The 12,015-nt window shown below is 41.3% G+C and overlaps 1 protein-coding gene across 2 annotated transcripts in view; it reads left to right on the top strand.

Annotated features, from left to right (window-relative positions):
• The window catches only part of LOC115761709, a 78,605-nt gene extending 67,615 nt beyond the window's left edge, over positions 1-10,990 (top strand). Inside the window, exons 4-11 of one of the 2 annotated variants that reach the window (XM_030703585.1) lie at positions 4,574-4,777; positions 4,872-5,023; positions 5,249-5,941; positions 6,001-6,138; positions 6,891-7,342; positions 7,406-8,614; positions 8,934-10,120; positions 10,186-10,990. In XM_030703585.1, the coding sequence (XP_030559445.1) occupies positions 4,574-4,777; positions 4,872-5,023; positions 5,249-5,941; positions 6,001-6,138; positions 6,891-7,342; positions 7,406-8,614; positions 8,934-10,120; positions 10,186-10,917 (4,767 nt within the window). In that variant the 3' untranslated portion in view covers positions 10,918-10,990. Of the gene's footprint in view, positions 1-4,573; positions 4,778-4,871; positions 5,024-5,248; positions 5,942-6,000; positions 6,139-6,890; positions 7,343-7,405; positions 8,615-8,933; positions 10,121-10,182 lie in introns of both variants that reach the window. The other variant, XM_030703584.1, reaches the window with a different exon arrangement.
• Positions 10,991-12,015: the final 1,025 nt, after the last annotated feature.

Raw genomic sequence — 12,015 nt, 5'->3', positions numbered from 1 at the left:
CTTACGCAATTGCAAATCAAATTAAATCAAAGCGCCTGATGAGTCACACACGCACACACACACAGCTAGTGAGATCGGAGAGACCCTAGTCTCAACCTTCGCCTCGAGTCGCAACGCGTCGTTAGGAACCTAACAAAATAAATAATACTTTACCAAAATATATGAATCCAAGTCGCGGCTCTGCATCATGTAATTAAGAAGTTTTTTTCCGTTTTGGCCAGAACTGAAAAACCTTAACTTCGTTGCTTAGAAGGCCTCCTTTCATTTTGTACTTCTCTATAAACATAGTATACATACATACATATATATATTTATAATATTGTTTTTGGCTGCTGCTAATCGATGCTAAAGTGGAGCGTCGAGCATCTTGTATGCAACTCGCGTTGCCGCTGACCTTGTGGCCAATTTTGTCATTGTTATTGTTCTTGTTGGCTGATGCTGCCACAGAACCAGGGATAATATGTCTCCAGACGCTCCATAAAAAACCGGCACCTGAAAGCAGTTGCTTCTATTTGCCAGGGCAGGAGTAAATGTAAGCGGAGGGAATTTTATATTTATCACTTAATAAAGGCTTGTCGAAGTCTTCTACCATGTCTAAAAGTATATATTGCATACTCGATCTGTATAGCTATAGGGCATTGCCTGTCTGCACATAAGATTCTTCGTGTTAGATCTTCAAACTCATAAGTTACAATCTATTCAAAATTAACGACCATATTGATGGTTTGTGCTGAGCGAGGGCCTACTGTAGCTCTAACAAACGGTTAAGCCACTTTTGTGGCTTGGTACACACTTGCCAGCCTCTGCCTGCCCAAGGGTATTAAATCTTCGATATTTCAAGCTCTTTCCAATCCCGACACCTTTTATTTTTTGTGAGCTTTCAGTCTGGAGCGCATTTTGATGTGTATTTAGCCTGATTTATTTTAGGCGCCTGCCACGCTGACTAGCATGCCTAATTAGCCTGGTTTATTTTCGATTTTAGACAGGAACAACTTTCAAGGCCTCTCACAATTCGCATAAATCATAATCACATTAGGCAGGGGCTGGGCTGGGGCGTGCACAAAACACAACTTTTGCTTCCACGAGTCGCCCACATCAGATCATTAAAATTAAATAGCACGAATTATCTATTATATAAACAAATAAAAATTACAAATAGCAAAAGTTGATTTCTCATTACAACTCTGAGGCACGCACCGCAAAGAAAAAGTGCTCTAGTTGGGAGTGCCTGACTAAAAGATGCCCTTAGCGCTGGTCGAGCTGCCGCTACAATCATTTTAGCTTTATTCTATACATAAAGAAACACGCTTCTTTCCTTAGACCCATCCTATGGAAAATATGTTCTTGACTAACTTGGGTTTTTATTGTGCGATCCTTATGAAATTTTCAGGACATAAATATATCATCCGAATATGTTTAAATGCCCAGGCTCAAGATAATTTTCATACCTAGAATGATGTCTCCAGCTCTTATAAACTCCGATATGTGCCAAAAAACATATCGATTTCACGAAAACAAAACAAGTCATCGCTGATATACAGGGAGCTGCGTTCAAGGTCTGAAGTCTCCCGAGATCCATTTACCATTCATATTTTGTATAGAATATACTGCTGCATACATTTGTGCAAAACCATTATACCCTTCTTAAACATTTTTAATGGGCAGCATGCGCAATGCGGCGGCTAACGAGGTGGCTCAAAGCGCCAGTAAATTGTCCGTCCGTAATTGATAAACTGGCCAAATGTAGTGGCTTTGCGATTGAATGAGTTACTTAGTTACACACACACACACACACACACACACACACACATACACACACTCTTCAACATTTTGTGCAGCCGAAATTGCGCGCAATCATCTTTTACTTATTTAATTTTTATTTTATTTTTAATTTTTACTATTTCAATTGCTTGCTAATTGTTTTAATGGGCGCTAAATGCAGCTGCTTCAAATTAAGAGCGAATTATTGGCAACTAAAATAATTAAAGCCCCCAACTTTTTAGTATGCGCTTCCTCAGTGGTTTTATACCAAACGTTTTGCCGCAAGGTTGCTTTTCGTGTGCCCCAAACGTTTCAATGGTCGTTTTTATAGAGCTTCCGACTGTGACGACAGTTGTTAAATACATCAAAAGAAACGCAGCTGCTTCTTTTTTAGAGCGAACGCGTTTCTTAATTTTTAAAACAAACAAAAGTCTATCAGAAAGAATTCCCCATACTAACAGCATCTTAAGTTATAATTTCTTTAAGATTTTGTTTCGTATTTATAAAACAAACAAAAATCTAGTACAAAATATTCCGCAGTCTTTAAATGTGAACATTTCGGAGTAAGTTTGTTTTAGGACATGAAATCAAGTAAAAATCTTAAGTTATAAAAACTTTTTGAAATAGCAGCAAGATCTTTTAAGAATTTTGTTTTGAGCTACAAAAAAGTTCATGGCAACTATTTGGTTTATTTCAGAGGAGCATCTTAATTATTGTTATTGGTACAAGTAAGAAATATGCAATTGTTTTACTCATATGTGTACTTTTTTTTTTAACCATTGCTAGATGATTGTACGATAGGGTATTTGTGTTTCGTATATAGCGGAATAGTTACGTTATTTTGACAATAACCAAGAATTCTTATAGCCAAGAGCGCATTGACTTCAATTGTTGCGTGCTTGCTGGTCAGCCGAAAGCATAAAAGCATAGGCTCAAGTCTCGAGATTTGAGTGCCTAGATATTATTATTGTTACACTTTTAAAGCCACACTCGACAAGTTCTGAAAAGCCTGACAGACTGACTGACTGACTGACTGACTGACTTATTGGCTGACTGACTGACTCGCTGTTGCCGTAGGAAGTGTGTGTGTGTGTGTCTGTTGCGATTACTTTGAAGTGCGCACCGAAATTGCAGATTATTGAGAAAACTATTTTCGATGCTGGCCATTAAAACTAATTGGCAAGCAGCTGAGAACGCTTAAATCTCATATGTATTTATGGCCAGCAATTAGGTCGTGCCTATTAAAAATTGTATGAACCCAAAGCCATAGAGCATATCTCATTGCGTGTATGCCCCTCCGGCGACTCTGGCTGGGACAAGGTCAAGTGTAAATTGATTTGATCTCGACTCGTGTCGTTGCGTCGCGCACTTTAAATGCATGTGTAAAACAATTTATACATTTTGGCTGCCCTGCCCCCCAATAAAAAAAAAAAACGTTTCGTTTTAATGATGTGCCAACGTTCCAATATGGCACTCATTTACACATTCGCCCCGATCTAAGATCTCCGATATCAAAGCCTGCTGCCATTTATGGTAGAACCGAGCGATTGGCGCGAACTTGCCTGTCATCTGCAACAAATCAGCTGTCATAAGCCCAAAGCAGCGACTGCATTTTCATTTTTGTATGTATACATTTTTTTTTTTTGGTGGTTTTTACAATCACTTTCAAAAGTCCCACAACAACAATAACAATAAAAGCAACAACAATAAGACTACTCCGGCCAGCTGATGCTTGACTGGGAGATACCCTTTAACCAGCTGTGAATTTCCTTAATGTACCTTCATGCTCAGGCGTACTTTAAACAAATACAAGCTTTGAAAAATTGCTAAAACTTCTGCTGTTATAGGAAAAATAAAATCTATTTGTTAAGTTGAAGCATATATATAAAAAAAAAGTTTGAATAATTGTATTTATTCATTCTTGTATAATAAGCAACTTTAAAAAACTTGATGCTTGAAACACATTTCCACCCGGGTTGATGGGATTTACTGAAGAGCGTGAAATGCATCCCGAATGAATTTTCATATTTGACTTTGTTTTAAACCCCAAACGTCGCACATAAAGCATTTGAGCGGCGTTTGTATCCAAAATGGGTCGATTTTCCAAAATCTGCCAAATTTCTTCTCAAGTTAATTATCTTGCAAAATGAGTTTGAATCCAATCGTGTGATATAATCAAAAGTCTCATGAGCTATCATCTGAGATATACTACAAATTTCTGGTTCTCAGCTTACCCTATTAATATTATATAATATATTTATATATATTGTTATGTATTTATGGATTTGAGGGCATTATGCCAAGTTCATAGATGCTAGCTCAAAGAGTTACCGAGCTGGACGCACTCAAACAGACAGATAGACAGGCAGACGTGACTATACGGACTCAGTTTAGTTCTTGGTCAAGAATATACATGTACATTTTATAAATCTCAGATATAACAACATGCACAATAGAAGGGTATATTCAAATCTCTCATTTACAAATATGGTATAATATATATTATACAATATTATGCTGTTTATGTAAATTTCCAATTTGAATATACCCTTCTCATAGACAACTTCAATGGGTATACCCTGTATACATGAAGACAAGTGTATCTAACCAACTTGCTGATAATGATCATTCGCCGAAGAAGCATTGAGAAATGCACAATTAAAAGTGGCAACTCGAGTGGTGCTCGCCATTCACCTGCAGCAGGCAGGCAGGCAACAGCCAGGCAGGCGGCTGACTCTTGTAGTCACCTCGTATCATTAGAATGTCTTTTAATGGTGATGCCCCCAACTCAGCTCTTCCAACTCTATTGCAGGTGGTGAAGAACACGAAAGACAAACTTGGCAACTGTGCCGCTGAAACGCTGGACAACATCACCGAGCGTTTCCGGCTGCTGCATGGCCAGCTGCAGAATGCCCAACTGCAGGCCATTGAGATGCTGCGCGAGTCCAGCCTGTCGCCGCAGGTGCAGCTGAATATGGCAATGAGCCAACTGAATGGCTATGAGACGGTTCTAAAGGTGAGCAAAGCGCCGTCCCTCCCAGATTACAATCTACTTATATATATGTATTTTACATTTATCTATTTAATTTAAATTGTCTACTTTTCCCTAGAACCTACGCCAAATCCTGCACAGCGGTATTAATGATCGTTTTGAGGTGCCGCAGGATATTTGGCTCAAGGATGTTATTGTGATCATCACTGAGCACCTGGAGAAAATACCCACCTATGTGCAGGTTACCAAGATCAACAACAATCCCTATCAGTAAGTGTGAAACAATAAGATTCTTTTTTATATTTATTTATTTATTTTACCTATTTATATTACCTTATAATAATAATATTAGTGTTTAAAGAAAGAATTCGTCTATACCTTATAGTTCACATATTTTCCGCTGATCTTTTTAAATTTTAAAAAATGATCTAATAAAAAGGTTAAACTTAAACCCTATTTGTTTCAAATTTTCTGAACTGTTTTGTCCTCTGACAGCTTAAACACCACCAATAATCTATCGGAACTGATTGAGAAGCATTTTGAGTGCCACTTTGTGGACCCCCAAATTAAGGTGCGCTTCAATAACGAGTACGGTCATCAGAGCATCATCTCGGACAGTAGCCAGCCGCACAACTCGCTCGACTCGAGCGTGAGCAATTCCTGGCCGGACCAGAAAGCAGCTCACCCGAATCCTGCTACGGGCTCAGCACACGGCAAAAAGCAAAAGCGTCGCCCCAAAGAGATCAAAAGCAGCTGCAGCTCAATGAATAGCAACGTTGTTGAGCAACCGGACCAACAGCACAACTTTGTGCACACATTCTCTGCCATGGATATCAGCAAGTCGAATTCGATGCAATCCGCATCCAATAATCTTTTGAATCATATGGGCGACTGGTTCCACACTGATGCAATGGTGCGTGTCCGTTCGATTCAATCCCCGGAGGATTTCTACGTGCAGTGCATCAATGCGGCCCAACGCATACGCGAGCAACTGGAGGCATTTGCCGAGACGCCCGACTGCAAGCCACCAGATGTCATTGTGGTGGGTCAGCAGTACATCACGTGCCACAGTCAAACCGAAATGGATCGCTGGCATCGTGCACTGGTCAGCCAGAAGGCGGAAATGCGTGATATCTATAATGTCTTCTTGCCGGACATCGGTCTCTCCCATATGGTGCACAGCAACAAGTAAGCTAATCTTTGCTTTTAAATAAATTCATCTCAAGTTAAACTCAAATCACGTGCAGCTTCCGTCGCCTGCCCGACCATCTGGCAACGCTGCCGTATGCCGCCGTCCACTGCAGCCTGAAGCAGCTGATGCCGAGCAATGGCGGTACCGAATGGGAACCACAGGCGGGCGCCTTTCTCAAACAGATGGTGCAAAAGTACGTTTAACAGTTTTAAATTTATCACTTGGCTAGAAATTGATAGAATAACTGATTGGGTGACTGACTGATTGATTAAGGAACTGACAGAGTGATCGATTAATTAATGGACTGATTGATTAATATATGAACTGACAGTCTGGTTGATCAGGCATTCAGATAGTCTGGTTGATTCAGACTGACTGATCGTTTGATGGACTGATTGATTAATTTATAAACTGACATAAGTTAGGTTAAGTTAATGGATTAACTAACACTTATGTTGATTGATGATCCTGATTAAGTGATAGAGACATTGATTGAAGATGGATTAACTGACAGGTTCATTGATTAATCGATAAGTGGACTTATTGTTGGATAGACTGATTGATTGATAAGCCATTCCAACTTATTAATTACTAATTAACAGGCTGGTAAACTGACTTATGTACGTACTAACTAATTGTGTGATTGACTCGTTGACTGATTGATTGAGGAGGGATTGACAGACTAATTAATTACTTGACTAACTGACTAATATATGGATTAATTGTCTGTTTATAACATTGTTTGATGCTCAATTGACTGACCAATGAATTAATTGACTGATTCCCTAATTGACGGGTGGACTCGCTGATAAATTTAATGATTTACTGAATAATTGACAGACTGGTCTATCATTTGAGTATAAAGAATAAAAAGGGATGAAATCCCGATTGCCTTCCTTCTATCTAGAATTTAAAATATTTTGTATATTCAATTTCATCCGCTAGCAATCCAGTGCACGTTACTGTTATGCGCGCCTCGGGATCCCAGTTCTACGAGGTGGATCTGATCATAAACAACTACGAGTCAAACATTTCGGTGCGTGAATCTTTTTTATACACAGGCATGGCCCGTGCACGTGGACTTGCCGCCGCGCAGGTTCCGCAACCACAACAGTTGATGGCGTTGCAATCGCAGAGATTGCCGAAATTTGTGCCCCATGTGGGGGATGTGCTAATAATCCAGATGCTCCATGTTGAGCATCCGCAAGAGTTCTATGTAATGCCGCACGAACTGGAGCTGAAACGATGCACTCTGCAGCGCGAGCTGCAAGGCTTCATGGATCACCTGAGTCTCAGCCAGCTGGAGCCCATCTATTTGGGTCGCCTTCAGCTGAGCTGTGTGCTACAGTCGGAGGGTCAATGGCAACGCGCCTGCATTGAGCATATGCTGCCCGAGGGTGAGTTATGATCGGCAGCCCAATTGGCCAGCTCCGCAACTGATGTTTACTTTTCTCTCGCAGGTTATGTGCAAGTACGTCTGGTGGACAGCGGCATCTCGCAGAAACTCTACTGGGATCAGCTGTTTATGCTGCCACACAAGTTCTGGACACAAGAGCTGGCCATCAAGTGTCGCCTAGCCGATGTGGAGACACTGCAGGCGCATAACTATGCTTGGACACCAGCTGCAATTGACGCGTTCAAGCAGCTAACATCGAATCCCAAACTTCAAATGGAGGTGGTCTATGTGCGCGACAAGGTGGCCCATGTCGCGATCCATTTCACGCGCAGCGGCAATGAGCAAAACAATGTGGGCGCCATGCTGGTGGCCCAGGGTCATTGTCAGTCCAGTGGCGAGAGCAGCAAAGTAATTAAGCCGCAGCCTGGACGATACTCACATCTAGATGCGGATACCCGCAAATTGATTGAAGAGGCCAAGTTGCAATTGCAGCCATCGATGCCTGCCAAGACGTTAGATAGACAGAATCGCTCACAAATCGACGTGATCTACGTAGAGCATCCGGGTGAATTCTATGTGACGCTCACACATTTCGTCTCGGCCCTTGCTAAGCTAAGGAAGACCGTACAGGTAAACGCCGACGAAATGTACCAGACCCATCCGCCCAAGCAAAATTGGCAGCCGGGTGATAAGTGCTTTGTGCGTGTCATGGCCAAGGGGGATCTGGAGCTGCTCTGGCATCGCGGCCAGATTGTTGGACCTACCCAAGGAGCCAACTCCAAATACAATGTGCGTCTGCGCGACATTGGCGAAGTGGCCCTGGGAGTACCTACCAGCAGCCTGGCCATCATGGATGAGGTTCTGGAGCGCGTCAGCAACAGCGCCTTGTGTTGTCGTCTGTATGGAATCATTCCAAATGGCGCTGATTGGTCACCGGAGGACATTGAGTTCTTCAAGACACAGCTACAGGCTTACAGTACACTGCATGTTATCGGGCATGGGCGCGATGGTGGTTGCACGCGTGTCACTCTGTGGGGCGGACACACCGAAATCAGTGGCCCCTTCTCACCGGCACGCATCAAGTATACGAACATCAATGAGCTATTTTTGCAGAAAGATCGGGCTTTAAGCGATCCACTGATTTTACTGCAACAGGATCTGCCATTGTTAGCCAGCAGCAGTAGTCGCAGTAGCTCGAAGGGGGAAGATGATGATGATGATGATGATGATTCTGAATTGCTTGCCTGCCTCGAAAAGGTGGGCAGAACTACAGGTATGCATTAATATTGACATATTTTTCAACAACAATAATTCCCGATGGTTCGGCCTGAAGCTTGCATTTGATCTAGAAATGTATTATTTTATATCCAGTCAACTCGGCAACAGAAAGTCGAAATTATGCAAAGTGTTATGACAATATCTTTAAGACTGAGAGTCCGGTGTTCATTGAAATGGATGGCCGCTAAAGCATGGCTATATCGACTGGCTGAGCTATATTTATGCTCATATGCATAACACATTTCCTGACAAAATAACAACACGCTTTACGCGCTTCTAATGATCACTTTTAATTGTTGCTTCTTTTATTTTAGGATCCGTGCCCTTGTCGCAGGATTCATATTTCAAACAGGATTTCGAGCATAACGATGAAATGCCACCACTGGAGCTGCTCAAGGATTTAAATATCAACGCACCCACCACTGGCTGCAGTGAGCCACCGCCGGCCTGGCTGCAGCCGCGTCAGTGCAAGAAAAGTATTTTTACCGCTCTACCCACCTATGTAAATCACCAGTGTGAGGTATACCTGAGCCTGGCCACCGATGAGTCGTTTATACATCATATGCGCAATTTGCTGGTGAAGCATTTTAAGCCCCTGCTGGAGAAACAGGAGCCCAGCATCTATGTAGTGGGTCAGCCCGTTGTAGTCATCTACCATTTGGACAATCTCTTCTATCGCGGCATTGTCCAGAGCAAGCTGAGTCCCAAGGGTGAGCACAAGGTGTACTATGTGGACTATGGTAATGAGGAGAAGGTAAAGCCGACCCAGATGCTACCCTATGCGCCGTTCCCACAGCTAAATTCCCTGTGCTGGCGCGTGGGAATCCACGGTGTGCAGCCCAAGCAGAAAAATTACTCATTGACGACAATGGACACTGTGCATCAGACTGTGGTGATGAAGCTGAGCAGCGTGCGCGTGGTGGAGACTCAAGGGGTCAACGGGCTGCCGCAATGCCAACTCAAGGTGGGCGACATGGATATAGCCACCATGATGTTGAACAACGAAATGGCGGTACGCGTGCCACCCCAGAGTGATCATGAAATTAAACAGAAGCGCGCAGAGATCCTTAATATCTTCAAGGTGTTCGATGAGCTGAAGCAGTTGAGCGAGTTCCAGCCGCCGATAATGGGCAGACAAGCCAATACAACTGCCCAACCGCCGCCGACTAAAAAAAAGTACCTGATGGACAGCAGAGAGATGCAGCAGATGCAGCGTTTGGATTGCCAAAACGATTTCGATTGCAAGGAGGCGGCCAAACAAAAGCTCCAAACGAGCGTCGATTTTGAGAAAGGGGACAGCGATGCAGATGATTCGGAAGAAAGAAATTCAACCGAGGGCTTTTCGGATGACTACGTCGACGAGGAGATCGATGAAGGTATTTCCAATGATGATAACGATGAAAACACAGCTAGTCCCGTAACAGAGCAGGCTAGCTTTATACCACCGCAGGGCATATCTGCCATGGATCAAATGCGTCGTCGCATTCAACTGCGCTATAAGGTATTTTTGATGCTGATTCCTTATACCGTAATCTGATGGTAAAACACGTTTTGTTTATTTAGCAGGAAAGGTTGGAGAGCGCACATTTCTCGCCAATGGACACTTCCACGGAGCGTTCCTATCACGACGGCGACGGCTGCTTTAAGCCACAATGTCTGCCCACGGGCGTCGATCAATTTACGTGCAGCATTGACAAAGTGTTGTCTGCCACAGAGCTGCAGATAACGCCACAGCTGACCGAATTTGCCAAGCAGCAAATTGTTTTGGCCCAGGAGACGAGCGCATTGATCAGGGAAGCTGCCCAGCTGAATCCAGTGCAGTTAAATACATTGTGTTTGGCCCGCTATAGTCGTGATAGTCAATGGTATCGCGCCGTTATCAAGGAGCTGCATCAAGCTGCCAATCAGGCGACTGTTTACTATATCGATTTCCATGACACCGAAATGTTGCCCTTTAACGATCTAAAGGTAATGCCCAAGCAGCTGTTTATGTTCCCGCTGCGATCATGCCGTGTCAAACTCTATGGCATCAAATTGAACAGAAACTTTGCGGACACATCCGTGCGTCAGGCACTCCAAGCGTGTCTATGTAAATATCCCTCGGTGTTTGCACGGGTTCACTATCCGATGAATTACAATGACAACAGTGACGATTTCGATGATTCGGATCCGGGTTCGTCCAGTGACTCCATCAGTCAAGGCTTTAAGCTTTACGAGGTCGATGTCTATGAGAATAAATACAAAACCGATCTGCTATATAAACCCTTAATTGACAGTCGAATGCTCGTATTGAAATAGTTATAAAATGACATGTTAATTAAATGTTCTCAATCAGAAGTAGCCAAAAAAAGATGCAACTACCAATTATTTAAAACATTGATCTAATTACATATTTGAATATGTACTTTAGTTTTATTTTTCTGCATATTTTAATATGTATTTTCTAATACATATTCTAATCTATCTATTTGATTTTTCGTTTTCAATAAATTCCTCAACTATTAAAGAAAAGATGACTTGCTATGCATTCTTTGTTTGGAGATGGTGAAAAACTAATAACAACTTTTTGTTTTAAATTTTATTGTTATTTAAAGTTTCCAAAAATGCGCTATAATTGGAATATTTCAAATAAATAAAATTATATTGTTGAATAATATGCCTCTTTTTCGTTTCGAATGTTTCCTATTGATTGGCATTCAAAAATTCTCGCTTTGAAATCCAAACATTTAGTTTGATTACAATCTGTTCTATGGAGCTTTACACGTTCATATTACGACCATTTAAAGTATATTTGAAATACCTGATATAGGATTGATATACCCAACCAAAAACATTTATTTACGATATTTATAATTATCCATAAATTGCATTTATTTCCTCCACAAAACGAATTTTATTTTGTATTTGTTTATGTTTTGTTGTTTTCATTGATTCTCGTTGAAATTTGTATGTAAGTTGTAAATATTTGAAAATTGTTTTGTTTTTCGTTTGTTTTTTTTGTTTGTTGTTTGTTTTTGTTTTTCATATTATAAGGTAATGTATTTAATTAATTCTCATAATGCTTATGCTGTGTTGTGTGTTCACTTATAAACTAGAAATTTTAACTAATCGCTTCATAATCGAAACCATCGCAAACAATTATTAAAAATAGCCTAGAGAAGTTGCAACTACTACAAAATCAAATATATATATATACATATATATATATATATACATATATATATATATATATTCTAGAAACATCGAGATGGTAATTACGTTTAGGTATATTCATTCAATATGACAGTTGTGTTCGTTTACTTTCGATCTCTGGTAGACAATTTTGTCTGTTTGGTTTAAAATATACGAAAAAATTATATAACATTTTCGAAAACGGTCTCCTGCAAATTGGTTGTG

This window comes from Drosophila novamexicana, unplaced genomic scaffold, assembly GCF_003285875.2.
Source record: "Drosophila novamexicana strain 15010-1031.04,08,12 unplaced genomic scaffold, DnovRS2.1 tig00000485-arrow-pilon, whole genome shotgun sequence".
In the NCBI taxonomy this organism is placed as follows: domain Eukaryota; kingdom Metazoa; phylum Arthropoda; class Insecta; order Diptera; family Drosophilidae; genus Drosophila; species Drosophila novamexicana.
Note: the sequence above shows the minus strand (reverse complement) of the source record. Positions and strands in the feature narration are given on the sequence as shown.